This window comes from Wyeomyia smithii, chromosome 2, assembly GCF_029784165.1.
Source record: "Wyeomyia smithii strain HCP4-BCI-WySm-NY-G18 chromosome 2, ASM2978416v1, whole genome shotgun sequence".
NCBI lineage: Eukaryota > Metazoa > Arthropoda > Insecta > Diptera > Culicidae > Wyeomyia > Wyeomyia smithii.
The window spans coordinates 74,046,152-74,059,624 of NC_073695.1; the positions used below are offsets into that span (position 1 = coordinate 74,046,152).

Below are 13,473 nucleotides of genomic sequence, written 5' to 3' on the forward strand. Positions count from 1 at the left end.
TTCGAAATCCAATTTGTGGTAATTTGTGGTTAAGTGGTTTCCGAGAAATTTTCAAAAAACTGAGTCAAGCCATCATGAAACATGATTTTTCTTGAAATGAATCGGAAAACGATGATATATACATCAATCGAAAGCTCTTAGTTTGTGGTTCACGAAAATGTAATTTTTAACGTCATAATTACTAGTGTTTGTACAGAAATTTGTGTTTTATTGTTCACGTAGTTCTACGATTTGTTTATTTGTTGATGACGCTGCTGTCCGCTAGTGGCGTTGGCTGTTTGCGGTGTTTGTCACTGCTATACTGAGCGTGCGTGTGGGGAATATGGTAAATATCGTAATTCGGGAAACTTAACCAACACACTTGCATTACAGGTAGCTTTACAGGCGCAGAATGGATATGTGAAAATTTGTTGTCAAAAAGGATACCGGTAACGAAAATGTACTTTCAAAGGAAAGCAATCCAAATTCGACGGATTATTTTTCAGAACCATAAGGAATGGCAAACAATAATTATCACTTTTTCATCACCTAGATTCTGAGAAATGTTTCGAAAATATTCAAACAAATGTTCAAATAAACTGCCGGGATCCAACTTAATGTTGCTCTTCTGTTATTTTTTCCTGCATATGTGCTAACTTATGAGCAAAGTAATAAAGAAGATGTCTGCTGTCCGCGGGTCTGTTAAGCTACTAGTGGCACCGTCGCACAGAGAAGTACCTAGAACAAAAATCTGGCCAAAATAAGAAAAAAAGTTTTTGTCGCTTTTTGGTGCCGCTATATTTTTTTCTGCAGTTTAAATAAATGCTTCACAATATACCATCACTCGATTACCGTTAAACGGTATTATCATATGCTGAGAGTGCTGTAAACATTGACAAATTTTCAAGCATTTTTTGGGAATTGAAACAAGTTGGGCCAGGCGTCAAAAAAAATGACAATCGATCAATATTATGCACCAAATGAATTCTTTATGTTCAATGCTAATAAACCGATTGATAAAAATTCCGATATTAAAAATTATAGCTACTCTTAAGAAGTTTTCGCAATTAGTGATTTTTACGTATTTTTGAGCGTTTTCAATATTGAAAGAGTTATCAAATCTCGCGGAATCCGATCATTTAATCATCGGGGGAATGGAAGTTCATAACAACACATCCTCGCAAATATCTCATCCGGTAACGTCCGGATTGACATTTGCGACCCGTTTGAAAAATGTTGTTCATGACATATTTTGACGAATACCTGCCTCATGCTTAAAACAGAGTTTCAGTTCAACAAAGATTAAATGAGATTAGTTAAGTGAATGAACTTCAACTAATTCAAGTTAACTTAAAACTAACTTGATGCACAAAACCAATAATCCAGGTAAATAACACTCCGTCCAAAAGCCTTTTTCCAACCTACGTAGATCCACGAGGCATCATATAATCTGTGAGCAACAAATTGAAAAATCAAAATGAAGTTATTTTGCTACATAATTTTTCTTGTAAATTCTTCGATTTGTTTCGCTGCCCGTTTTGCGAACACAAATTATACGAGCGTATTTCTTCATCTATTCAATAACATTAATGAAGCCACATAGGTTGTGTAAATGTAAACATCAAGTTATGTGCGTGATATTTAGAGTTACTCTTTGATACAATACTCGAACCAGCCACTTCCACTTCTCACTCAAATATTTTCCAACATGTAACTAAACAGTAGCGAAAATAATTTTGGCCAGGTTTCCACTCGAGTTAGTTCTCTGTGCGCTCGAAAAATAATCCGTCGAATTTGGATTGCTTTCAAGTAGCAAGTGTGTTGGCTAAGTTCCCCGAATCTCAATATTTACCATATTCCCCACACGCACGCTCAGTATAGCAATGACAAACACCGCAAACAGCCAACGCCACTAGCGGCCAGTAGCGTCATCAACAAATAAACTAAACGTAGAACTACGTGAACAATAAAACACAAATTTCTTTACAAACACTAGTAATTATGACGATAAAAATTACATTTTCTTGAACCACAAATTATGAGCTTTCGATTGATGTATATATCATCGTTGTCCGATTCATTTGAAGCAAAATCATGTTTCAAGATGGCTTGACTCAGTTTTTTGAAAATTTCTCGGAAACCACTTAACCACAAATTACAACAAATTGGATTTCGAACTCACAAATTAACCACTAAATATTGGTGATAGAAGAATTAAAAAAAATTACTTTGTCAAGCCATCTTGATATATGCCAGTTAATCAATCAAAATTTTTACACGGAATCCTACTCTCTTATCAATGGTGAGAGCAACTTCAAAAAAGTTTGAATGTACGAAGAGGCTTTGCTACTGTTCAAGCAAACAAAGTTTCGAGCAAATATTTGTAACAGTGAAAAGTATTGAAAATATCATCCCGAAGAAATATTTTGCCCAAAAAATGCCGTACCAAATATAGCGAATATTTTACTCAGCTGCCTGCCTGCCTAGCACTTAGTTTTCTCTTCAACAAAGTGAAAGCATTGGATACTTCAGGATACTTTTATAAAATGTAGCAAGAGCTGAAATCAGTGATTTGGAAGTATTCCAGAGTTCAAACACCAGCGGTGTTCAAACACCATTTTTCTAGAAATTTTTATCCATCAGTCACAATTTTGGATAGGCACTTTCGAACAGCAGTCGCGAGTCTGCATGAAGACTGATATAATAAAAGAACTTTTTTGACGTGGGACACGTCTTTGTTTACTATACTGGGATGCATTCTGTAAAATTGGAAATGTAACGGGCAAATGTTGCGTCAGATTTCAAACGCTAATAACAGCATAACCACATGATGGATAACAATAACCAATATGTTGTTGGATAGATAAAATGTATAACAATTTTGTAATGTGTTAATTATCACTCTAATTTCATTGCTAAGCGGTAAAATTGATAATAATTTCAATAACAAATTTACGCGAATAATGAACCAATTACATGCGAGCATTCCTAGCACAGACGACGTGAATGGACACCATCCGTTCCCTGTGATATTCCCTGTATCAATTTCGAAATAAAAATTGACAGAGTCTCCCCGTCCCAATAGGTCAATTTATTTTTGCTTCCATGAGGTTAGACTAATATGATGTCTCGAAGGTAAAAGTTTTCCTAAAAGTTTGAAACAATACCCATCCTTGAACAATCTCTAAACCTGCATGTTAGGTACTGTAGAACCTAATAAAAACTGATGTCTTGAAAGAAAACATGCCAGAAAAAGCAACAGTACCAGTGGAGTATAGAACCGCAGGTCTCTCGTCGTCTATGATTGCATTGGTACTTTTCTATTCGTACTGCAGCAGTACTATTCGTATTGCAGTGGTACACTTTTGTTCGTACATTTCTATTCGTATGCAATTGAGGAAAAACTACAATGCTGCTGTTGATGGTGATTGAAAGTTTATTTCATAAATATGATTGCCATGAATTACTCAACAAGAATTGTAAATTTTTGCAACGGATATTTTTTAAATTTTATCTTCGATATTCACTAAATAATCGTGACCGGATAGTATCGAAAGAGTAAATTCCTAAATATATACATTTATAGAAGAGTAAGAACCTGCGAATGCTTGTGATTTTTCAGTTTATTTAGTAAGATTCGTACAGAATCTCTTTTTATATTTCAAAATTGTTAGATGATATATTATTATTCTAAGCTTTACCATAATAAACGTATATTTCCTGTCTTCGTAATACAGCGAATGTAGTTGCAGGCAAATGAAAAAATTGTCAAGCAAAAAATAAAAATGTAATTGTGGATTTCTACGATTTTTTGCTGGAACTTGTTAGGAATTTTGTTCAAAATATTTTCTTATGTTTTCCAATTGATGAACCTTTGTAAGGGCTTCCATATTATTTTGAAAGTAATATCCATACTATAGATTTGATTTAGTTAGAGTTAAATAAGACAAAACCATTCATTATGATAACGTAAGCATTATTGGATTTGGTTTTTGAGGATATAGAGATAATTCTGACTTTGACGCATTATGAGAAATTCTTGGTGCTTCTTCAACAAGCACGATATGCTTGTGCCTTGTTAAATACATATTTTTTTGCAAAAAAAAAAAAACTAAAGGCATAATATCGCCAAATATAAATGATATTTCTTCGAGTGTTGTTGAATATATTCCAAAAATTGATTTCCAGGGGAGGCTGAAAATAAACACATTGATTCTGTCTGCAGACTCTGTATATTTTGCAACAAAAAATCCCCTAATTACAGTGTTTAGTCCCACGTCACCATTTCATACAACCCTAGGGCTGTATACCTTGTAGTATTTTTATCAAAAAGTTTGTTATCAAAAGTTTCAGCGAAATTTGCGAAATTACGAGGACTGCCTAATCATCAACTTGATTAACCCCGACCGAGTGTGTTCCCAAACCTTTTGTAAGAAATACATTGACATAAGGCAGTTTGCCGTAATTCCACGTTCCACGTTGCGGTCGTGTCTTATACACAACCTTTTCAACTTTTTATATCTCGAGAAAGTAAAAGATTTGTTTGAGCATTCGAATAGTGACTAGAACTAAATTTTTAATTATAATGGTTTATACGCCGTTTTTAAATGAAAAATTCTCATATATCAATAGCAGATTAGCTATTTGATTACAGCAAATGTCAACCGTTGTTCTGTTTTTACGGACATTTTCTGACTCCCTACCGCGGTGAAGTTCGACCTACCTGTTCTCGCAGCCGTTCGACTTCGTGCCAGGTCTCCTCATCGTCGACGGCGTAGACCAGCAGAAAAGCGCCGCTCGTGTTAATAGACAGAGCCCGCATCGCCGGAAATTGATACGATCCGGAGGTATCCAGTATGTCCAGCGTCAGGCAGGAACCGTCCGGCAGTTCGTACTCACCTCGGTGCATCTCCTCTATTGTCTGCTTGTACCGTGACAAGTACTTCTCGTACAGGAACTGCGAAATGATGGATGACTTGCCAACCCGGGCCGCCCCCATCATCGTCACCCGGTGACACTCCCGCTTCGGTGCGGTCGACCGTTCCTGCAGGCAGCAATCATTCTTGGTCGACTTGTTGCTACCTAGCGACGGGATGCGGAGCCTTTGGCAGGTTCCGGGCATTGTTTGTATGAGAGCAATTTTTGCGGCTTTTTTCTGCACTGGTCGGGTTGAGAAAATTAAATTTCTTCGTATCCGGTGGTGCCGGTTTACTTGCTGGAAAGACCGCCCGAAGCTTTCGAGAATTGAACTGAAATTTGTCGATATCGAATGAAGGTGAAGATCTGGACTTTGAAGTTGGGGATAAATAAAGAAAAATTGCTGTAAGTATACATTTGTATTTATTTATTGGAAAAACAAGAACTTGTTATAAATTAAATGTGCGACCAGAAATGACTATAAATTGAAAGTAGTAAAAATTAGGTTTAGTTTAGTTTTATTTCAACAATAGTTATGTAGCATGATAACATTTTTTTGCTGCTTTAGTGCAAGTATTGAGAATCTTACTACATCGAGAGCAAAATAGATCGTCGCATTTCAAATATGATTAGCAGTCGTCATGATATTACCGATGATTTATATCTTTCAGAATTATCAGCACTATTTAAATCTCAACAACATACGATTCAAGTAATTGACTGACATATTGGAGCGAACCAAATACTTGAAATGTAAAAACGAAGCATAATTCCCTGACTTGACCTTTAACACTGTGGTAAACTTTCATTCCAATGTAACATTTCATCCCTACACCAAAGCAAAAAGTATGATTCAACTGAAAAAGTTCCCCCACAATTTTTTCTTCATTTGGAGCGTGGATGCATTCAGGCGTTCGCCGCTGTCGGTTGCGAGAGATTTTTTAATTATATGCCGGTCCTTTCTGGGGTAATTCATTTTATTCAAATTTGCTTTGGTCTTGTGGAGTGTCATATGATTTCGACAGTAAACTTGGTCCTAAAGCTTCTTATTGTCAGTTTAAAATTTTAAATTTCTGCCGCACGAGCTAAAATCCAAGACATACGTTTGAAATTGCATCTAAGATTTAAAGATGGTACAAATATCAATCACTGTTGGTCAGAGTTTAATACTATTTTCACATGAAATGAAAATAAAATTAGTAGCGGTCCACCTAATTTAACAAGCCACAATGGTGGTGTTACATTTTTGCTTACACAATATAAGCTTACACAATACGAAAAGAAACGAACCCTCCATTTTGCGGCACAAGATACACTAAAGTCACCTTTTACGCGGGGGATACGTGTCGCGTGAAAAAAAACCGCGCAAATTCCGGAATCTACGTAAAAAAACCGCGTAAATTCCGGAATCCGCGTAAAAGAAAGCCGCCTAAAAAGCAACCTTAGTGTATCATTTTATCTCGATAAATTGTACATATCAATGCCTTTCAAGGCACTTTTACCCAAGTAGACATAAAATAAACAATGGTTTTCCTAGCTCCAAGCGATTTTTTTTTCATTTTCCGATATATTTTTCATAGTTAACCCAGGTTGTCATGCAGCTCTTTGCTTAAAGTCGTTTAGGTTGAGTTTCCCCCTACAGCTGATCAATTTCTGTTAGAGACGCATAAAAATAAACAAAAACATCTTTTTTTGCATACAATTGGTGTTAGTACTCGCTTAAAATCAGAATACCAGCACAAAATGGCAATTCAGGCCGCCGTTTTCAAGAAAAATTTTAATGACGCTTAGCGCTAAATGTTGTGTACGTATTTTTTGAAATACTTTTCCTTTATTTTTCTAGATCTAATAGAAAAAGAATTAGCTATAATAAATTTTTATTGTTAAATGAAAGAAGTCTTCTTGAAACGAGGATTTGACGAAAGCACCACATTTTTTTTTCAAATCAGCAACAAACAGAAAATTTAAGGATAGAAATGGTTAGAGAACTGTTGCTGTTGTTCTTCTGTAATTCCAATTAAGCCAATTTTCACTGAAAAATGAAAGTTTTTAAATGATTGTTCAATGATTTATTTAAATCTTATTGAGCTAGAGAATGTTTATGACAAATTCTGTGAAAACCCAAACTTACATAACTTTACGTAACATTGCTGAACCATTTAACGACCGGCGGTAAAAGTCAAAATTAACACGCCAATAAAAGTAAAAGCCTATCTGCGAGCAATGTACAGACTGTACATTCCAAAACTGAGTTTTCCAACGATGAGCTTCCTGGAAATATATTCCATGGCTCCAGAAGCCAAAAGGATGAAAAATAAAGAAAATTACGAGACTGATGACGAACCGTGAAGGAATGTGACCACCGACATAGCGTTACGCCATTCGGAATGGTGCTAAAAAGTTTAGATTGTCGATTTGTTTCGCTCAACGAACCGGAAAACGAAATAGTCTACCTGCTAAGGGATTCCAAAAAAAACAAACCGTCGGAAAAAGGTTATCACCCAAGGTGTGCGCCTGAGCAGACTATTCTTAGGATTACTCAGATGAAATGTGATGATCTGTACACCCAGGTCAAATAACCTGAGACGCGTCACACGGGAAAGAGGTCAAAATTAATCACAAACGCTCAATTAAGTGATCCAATAAACTGATCAACCGACTTGCCACCTTAGCAATGCAATGAAGAAAACAACATATTGCGCCGACGAATATGGCAAACGAAATAAGATTTTTTTAGGTGAATTTAAAAGTTTGATTTTTCTTTGGGTTGGTTTTCTTTACTAAAGTAAAAAGTTAACTGTTACCAGTACGTGGAATATTAATTCATTGAAATCCAATAGGTTCCAAACTGCTTATCTTTGCTTTTCATAGGATATATTATATTTTACGCTTCCAAATCATGCATTAAGCCTATTGAAACAAATCTTGTTCAGTTTACGTCATATTACCAGACAAATATTTCAAATGATAATCAAAACGACACAGTTTATTTAGAGGTCGCCTTTAACCGTGCTGATCATCGAATACTAATTGAAAAATTTCACCGTTCATGGCCCGTCATTTTTCGTCACCTCTGCGTCAACTGGCTGCGGCGATATCCTATTATTTCACAAACAGCTCTGGCGTTCCCCAAGGCAGCAACCTCGGGCCACTATTACTCTCAATATTTTATTATTGTTTACCAATATTTTTATCAATTTATTCAATATTTTATTGTTCTTGGTAAAATCGCTCCAATCATATGGAATTACCAAATTTATGGCACTCAATTTGAGCGTATAGGTTCAGTGAAGGATCCGGGGGTCATCATGAACACAAGTCTCACAGCTTTGTACGATCAGCCCTTGAGACTGCAAATGTACTGTGGAGCTCTTATACGGATCTTTGGAGTGCTCGGTTTGAAGCTGTCCAAAAGAAATCCACGAGATTTACCCTCAGACTGCTTCCGTGGAACAACGCAGCCAACATGCCGCAATACTACATCCGGTGCAGACTTCTTAGAATGGAAACACTAAGCAGCAGGCCGGTTGGAGTGTGTTGCTTTGTTACGTGAAAGTATTTGCTTCCTGGTTTTTCTTTTTCTAGTACAAACTGCAACCTAACGGAGACCTTCACTTAACTACTTAGTTTCCAGACAACAACCCAAGGGTTATTTTATTCATGTTTAGTATTCAATGTTAATGTGTTAAGTAACTATGTAACAGTAATAATGTTAAATTTTGTGAAAAGATATAGGGTTTTTACTCGTTTGTAGGTGAATCTTTAGTCCAGGGTTATAAACGTATATAAAGTTGAGTGTCACAAATTTGGTAATATTATATAACTAGTGATGATTTCACTGGTGGTTTCACGGGTGAACGATAAAATACAGCATTTTTGGGTACTGATAGTCATTCGGTTTCTCAGACATCATTTATGAAAGAGATTATTCATCCGCTGCAGATCCTTGCAGTCTTCAAAGTTCCATATGTCGCTGAAAAATATTGAGAATAATAGTGGACCAAGGTTGCTGCCTTAGGGAACGTCAGAGCTGTTTGTGAAATAATCGGATTTCGCCACAGCAAGCTTGACATTGCAGGATTTTCCCCATCGACCCTCATTAGGACTGTAACGTCAGATGAACCTGATGGCAATAAAACAAATAAACAAATAGGAAAAAAAATAAATAAACGACAACTACTACTACTTTCATTTAAAAAAAAAACTGTTCATTCAATTATTTTCTCAAAAAGTTACGAAAAGTTAACCGAGCTTCTAAAATTACTTGTTAGAAGTTACTACCAAGGTTCTTGTCAGTTCGTCCAATTTTTTTCTCGTCAGTATTTTGTTTTCTTTGTCAATGAATAAGAGAGACGTGGCGAAGCATATTGATAGCTTTCTTGGGAGTACAGAAACCATCGCTATACTTTTCCAAAAGTTGATTTTATCTAATTGCATTTCAGTATTTTTTCTATAGCTTCCGCTTATAGACAGTGTACCAAACAGGGTCTAACGTTTTAAGTTCATTGAGTTAAATTCGTGCTGAACATCAACCACAGGAACGTCACTTTCAATTCAGTTCGTGCAGCTTTAGTATATTACCACACTTTTCTCACTCTCTGTCGGAAATGCTACGATTGGGGGCACGTGTTTCCAGGCAACTTGAAAATAAATTCCAAATTCGGGAAAAAGTAAAAGTATTAATCATTCCAGTACAGATGAAAATGTAGCAACACTGCCTGGAATCAACCTAGCTGCTGTCAAAAGCCTTCTTTATTCGCTTCATTTTGACCCAGTATTGACCTGGAGTGCTTCCTGAACCGCACCGAAAAATTTATCATTTGGTGACTGATCTTGAATAAAGACTGCTCTTCTTTGCCAAGCCAAGTATCGGCAATTATAACTTCCTTTAGAGGTATTTGTTTAACTGTGTGTAAATTTTGCGTGAGGTGGGAAGGATTCTGAAGATAAATTTCTTCTTGAAAGCCTCTCTGACATCGTACGGTTTGGTCCTACTAAGATTTGAGCTCATGAACATTCGCTTATCAAAGCGGCTTAGAGATCCCCTGCAGTTCAGAAAACTCTGGTTGAATAGAAAAACTGTCGGAAAATAAATTGTAGAACTGATAATGTCTTGTAGAAAAAATATGCATCGTAAACAAATTTTGTTTACATTCAGTTTCTTTGACAGCAAAAAGTTTGGTTGAATTCTTAAAATTTAACTTTCAGATAAACGTTTCGTTTTTATTTCTCAACAAAATTTAGGGTTATTTTCTAATGTTCTAATCTCAAGTTCAAAACGTTTTGAAAGCGGATGCATCTAGAAATTTTATTATCATAGGCTTTTTGATTTGAAAAGTTTATTTGAATCGTCTAAAGTTATTGGAACACAAATATTAAAAAAATAAAATTATTCAGCCAATAAAAATGCGTTGAATTGAACCTATGCCAATACGCTTGAATCTGAAAAGTTCATCCACCCACGAAAAACATCGAGTTTTATAAGTCAAAAGAAGTGAGAAAAGCTTCATTCAAATCCAAAAAGTTCTTTAAGATTTTTCCGAAGAATAAACTTATGATTTTTCACATCCGCCCATACGCGACGCCTGCTGCGATCTTCGTAGACAACGCTTCAAGCGTGCTGCAGGAATATCATAAAAAAAATTTCTTCTGCCTTGCCTTCTATATCTCTATGTATGACTTTTGACGTAGGACTACGTCTTTGTACATTTTGTAAAACTGAAAACGAAACTGGCAAATGTTGCGTTAGATTTCAAACGATTATAGCAAGCGAACGACTTAATGCATCTTAGTCATTTATATGTCAGTGGAACGGACGTGAAAATGTTTCTCGTCGGAATTTTTCATCGTTTTTTCAAGTTTTTATAAGTTATATATTTTCTACCTGGAAAAGTGATGTGTCTACGTTTATTGAATGAAGGCCGCTGTTGTTTCGGTGTGAATTCCGAGTGTTTGATTTGAATCGCGATGAAGTGTTCCGAGGGTTGTCGAGTACGGTTGGAGATAGTGCAATAATGTCGACGTATTTTATTTAGCCTTCCCGTCGCGTAATCGTTATATTTTAAGTGCAAGTAAAAGGTAATACGAAATGTGGCGGTTTCGTATTATCGGTGAGAGTGACGTCAATGTTGAAATCCGTGAAAGATTCGTGCAATTTTGTGGCTAATTTGTGAGAGCTGCATTTCGTTTTCGGTGGCGGAGCACGTTTCCCGCTAGCCCTTGCCTTGTCATAAGTGTGTGTGAGTAAGTGCAATGTGAACAAGGAAAAGCGAGAGAAGTGCGAGTGCAGGATGACCGTTGCTCTTGCGTGCGGCACGTTCTCGCACTAGCATGATAGTTCAGAGAGGACGCGGGAATAAGAGGATAAGTATTAGTGTTGGTGACGTTTTGCCTGTGTCTTTTGTTTGATTTGCATGGCAAAAGGGAACCAATGTTTTTTTTTTGTTTTTTTTTTCTCTGCTTTCATTTTGAGCAGTTTTATGCCCTTGTTTTATGATTTTTCTAGCTTTTGAGTAAATACTGAAACACATAGACAGTTTTTAATTTAATTAAGTAGAAATCTTGTCGGTTAGCATGGCAAATAAATTTTGATTGCGATTGTTTTGGCATTTTCTTAAATCTAATTAGTACTCGGTCTTGTTAGATATGCATATTTGCATTTTGTAAAAATTTCTAGCTATGAATGCATGAAACTTTGCCAGTTTTTCATACTCAGTAGGTATCTTCGCTTCATTATTCAAGAAGTAAGTGGTAATCAACGCAAAATACCGTGTCTCCGCGTATGCGTCGGTAAGAGGGAATAGAGCGGTCGCGCATAACTTTGCGGGGTAAACGTGTTTTCGGCCCAGGTGAGCTTTGCTCAACTATGGATTTTCAGTGTTTTGTGACTTCCGAGGTGTACCAAACCATTTATTCGCAGACTGTCCACCCGTAGGTTCTATTCCAGCACGCAGTGATTCGGAGTAGGTTCCGTTCGTTCGATAAATATCGTAAATAATTAATCGCGACAAAACATCGTAATTAATCGCCACCAAATATCGCAATTATTTGCAATTAATATCAGGCTTATACGCGACTCGTCTGTCAACGCACACATCCTTTTTTTCTTTTTCTTTCTTTTTTCGTTCGTTTCAAACGGCAATGGCCAAGCAAATAGGCCGTTTTTGAAGTTCTCTTGCTGACCGCTTGCAGTATGTGTTGAGGGCCTATATATTTACTTTTTTCTTGTTTTTGGTTAATGCATATCTGGTTGCTTTGTAACATTGTGTAGTCAGCTGAGATAAATCAATGAGAGATACGTTTCGGTAGTTGCATAATGACTTCATAAACAGATTTTCGAATATTTGAGTCTGTCTTGATTAGGTTATAGGTCCGGTATCCTTACGTGCGCTTTATTTTTGCGGTGTTACATCATCAACCGGAATGAGCTCGGTTCGCGTTATGATTTCCGTAAAAGATATAATGAACTCGTACGCGCGAAATTTGGTATTATAAACCCGGTATTAGAACTCAGCGTATCGTTTACCAAAACGAAATCTGCTGCAAACCTTACCCTTTTCTCCAACATCCCAGTGATTTCTCGTGGAAGTGCAGAGGTGTTCTCGGCTTCCAATAAAGCGAGTATCACGTCAACATATTCCTATACACACTCCTTCTTTGACCTGCATTCGGATGCGGCCGGCGCTGGTATTGCCTAATATAAAGATTAAGGTCACCAGTTTTACACATTGAGGATGAATGTTAATCCCAAGCATCATCCATTGGTTCTCTGTGTAATTACAGCTGATCTGGCAATAACGGAGTAGCAACCGCGGGCGGTCAATCATGCTCATGCTCATGCTCATGCTCATGCTCATGCTCTTAGTCATTTATATGTCAGTGGATAGATAAAATGTGTGACAATTGTTTGATAAAATGTTCACCATTGTTGCTTTACTGCTCAATGGTGGAAAAAAGGGGAAAAATTCCAAGGTCAAACTTTCCCATACATTTTCCTCGCTATTGCTTTGCTTCCCGAGCACGGATAACAATAACATGGACATAATAAATTCCACTGCCTACATATTCTGACGAAACACTTGTTTCGTTAACCTTTCTCGAGACAAAAAAATCGTTGAAAAACTGTCCACGTAGTATGTGGATGGCCCCTTACCTTTATTTTGCATACGGCAGCAACAGGCACCAGGATATTTTGCTGGTACAGCTACCGGAGGTACAGTGGAGAGCAAATTTTATTATGCGAGGCCAAGCAAAATATTCAATGCTACCGGTGGTGCGACCATCAGCGCCGTGTGGCTGAAGATTATGGAATCGGTTCTATAAATGCTTGAAGATAAGTTATGAGAATTTTAACAACTACTACTAGAGTGAAATGTTCATGTATTTTACAATATCATTTTAACAATTATGACCAGGACACTAAAGTTAAACGGTAGTGTTATCTATGAACCGTTTATCGAGCAAGATATAACCCTCATTTCAAGAATTTTCACTGCTAAATTGATTAATTTTCCGGTTCAATTCACTCGAACACCGTTATCGGTCAAATATACATAACGCAAATTAATTAATCTAAGA

General features: G+C 36.6%; 1 protein-coding gene across 2 annotated transcripts in view; it reads right to left on the reverse strand.

Moving 5' to 3' along the window:
• LOC129724985 (ras-related protein Rap-2a-like) overlaps positions 1–13,473 on the reverse strand; it is a 51,456-nt gene that overhangs the window by 4,459 nt on the left and 33,524 nt on the right. Inside the window, exon 2 of one of the 2 annotated variants that reach the window (XM_055680323.1) lies at positions 4,703–5,262. In XM_055680323.1, the coding sequence (XP_055536298.1) occupies positions 4,703–5,101 (399 nt within the window). In that variant the 5' untranslated portion in view covers positions 5,102–5,262. Of the gene's footprint in view, positions 1–4,702; positions 5,268–13,473 lie in introns of both variants that reach the window. The other variant, XM_055680324.1, reaches the window with a different exon arrangement.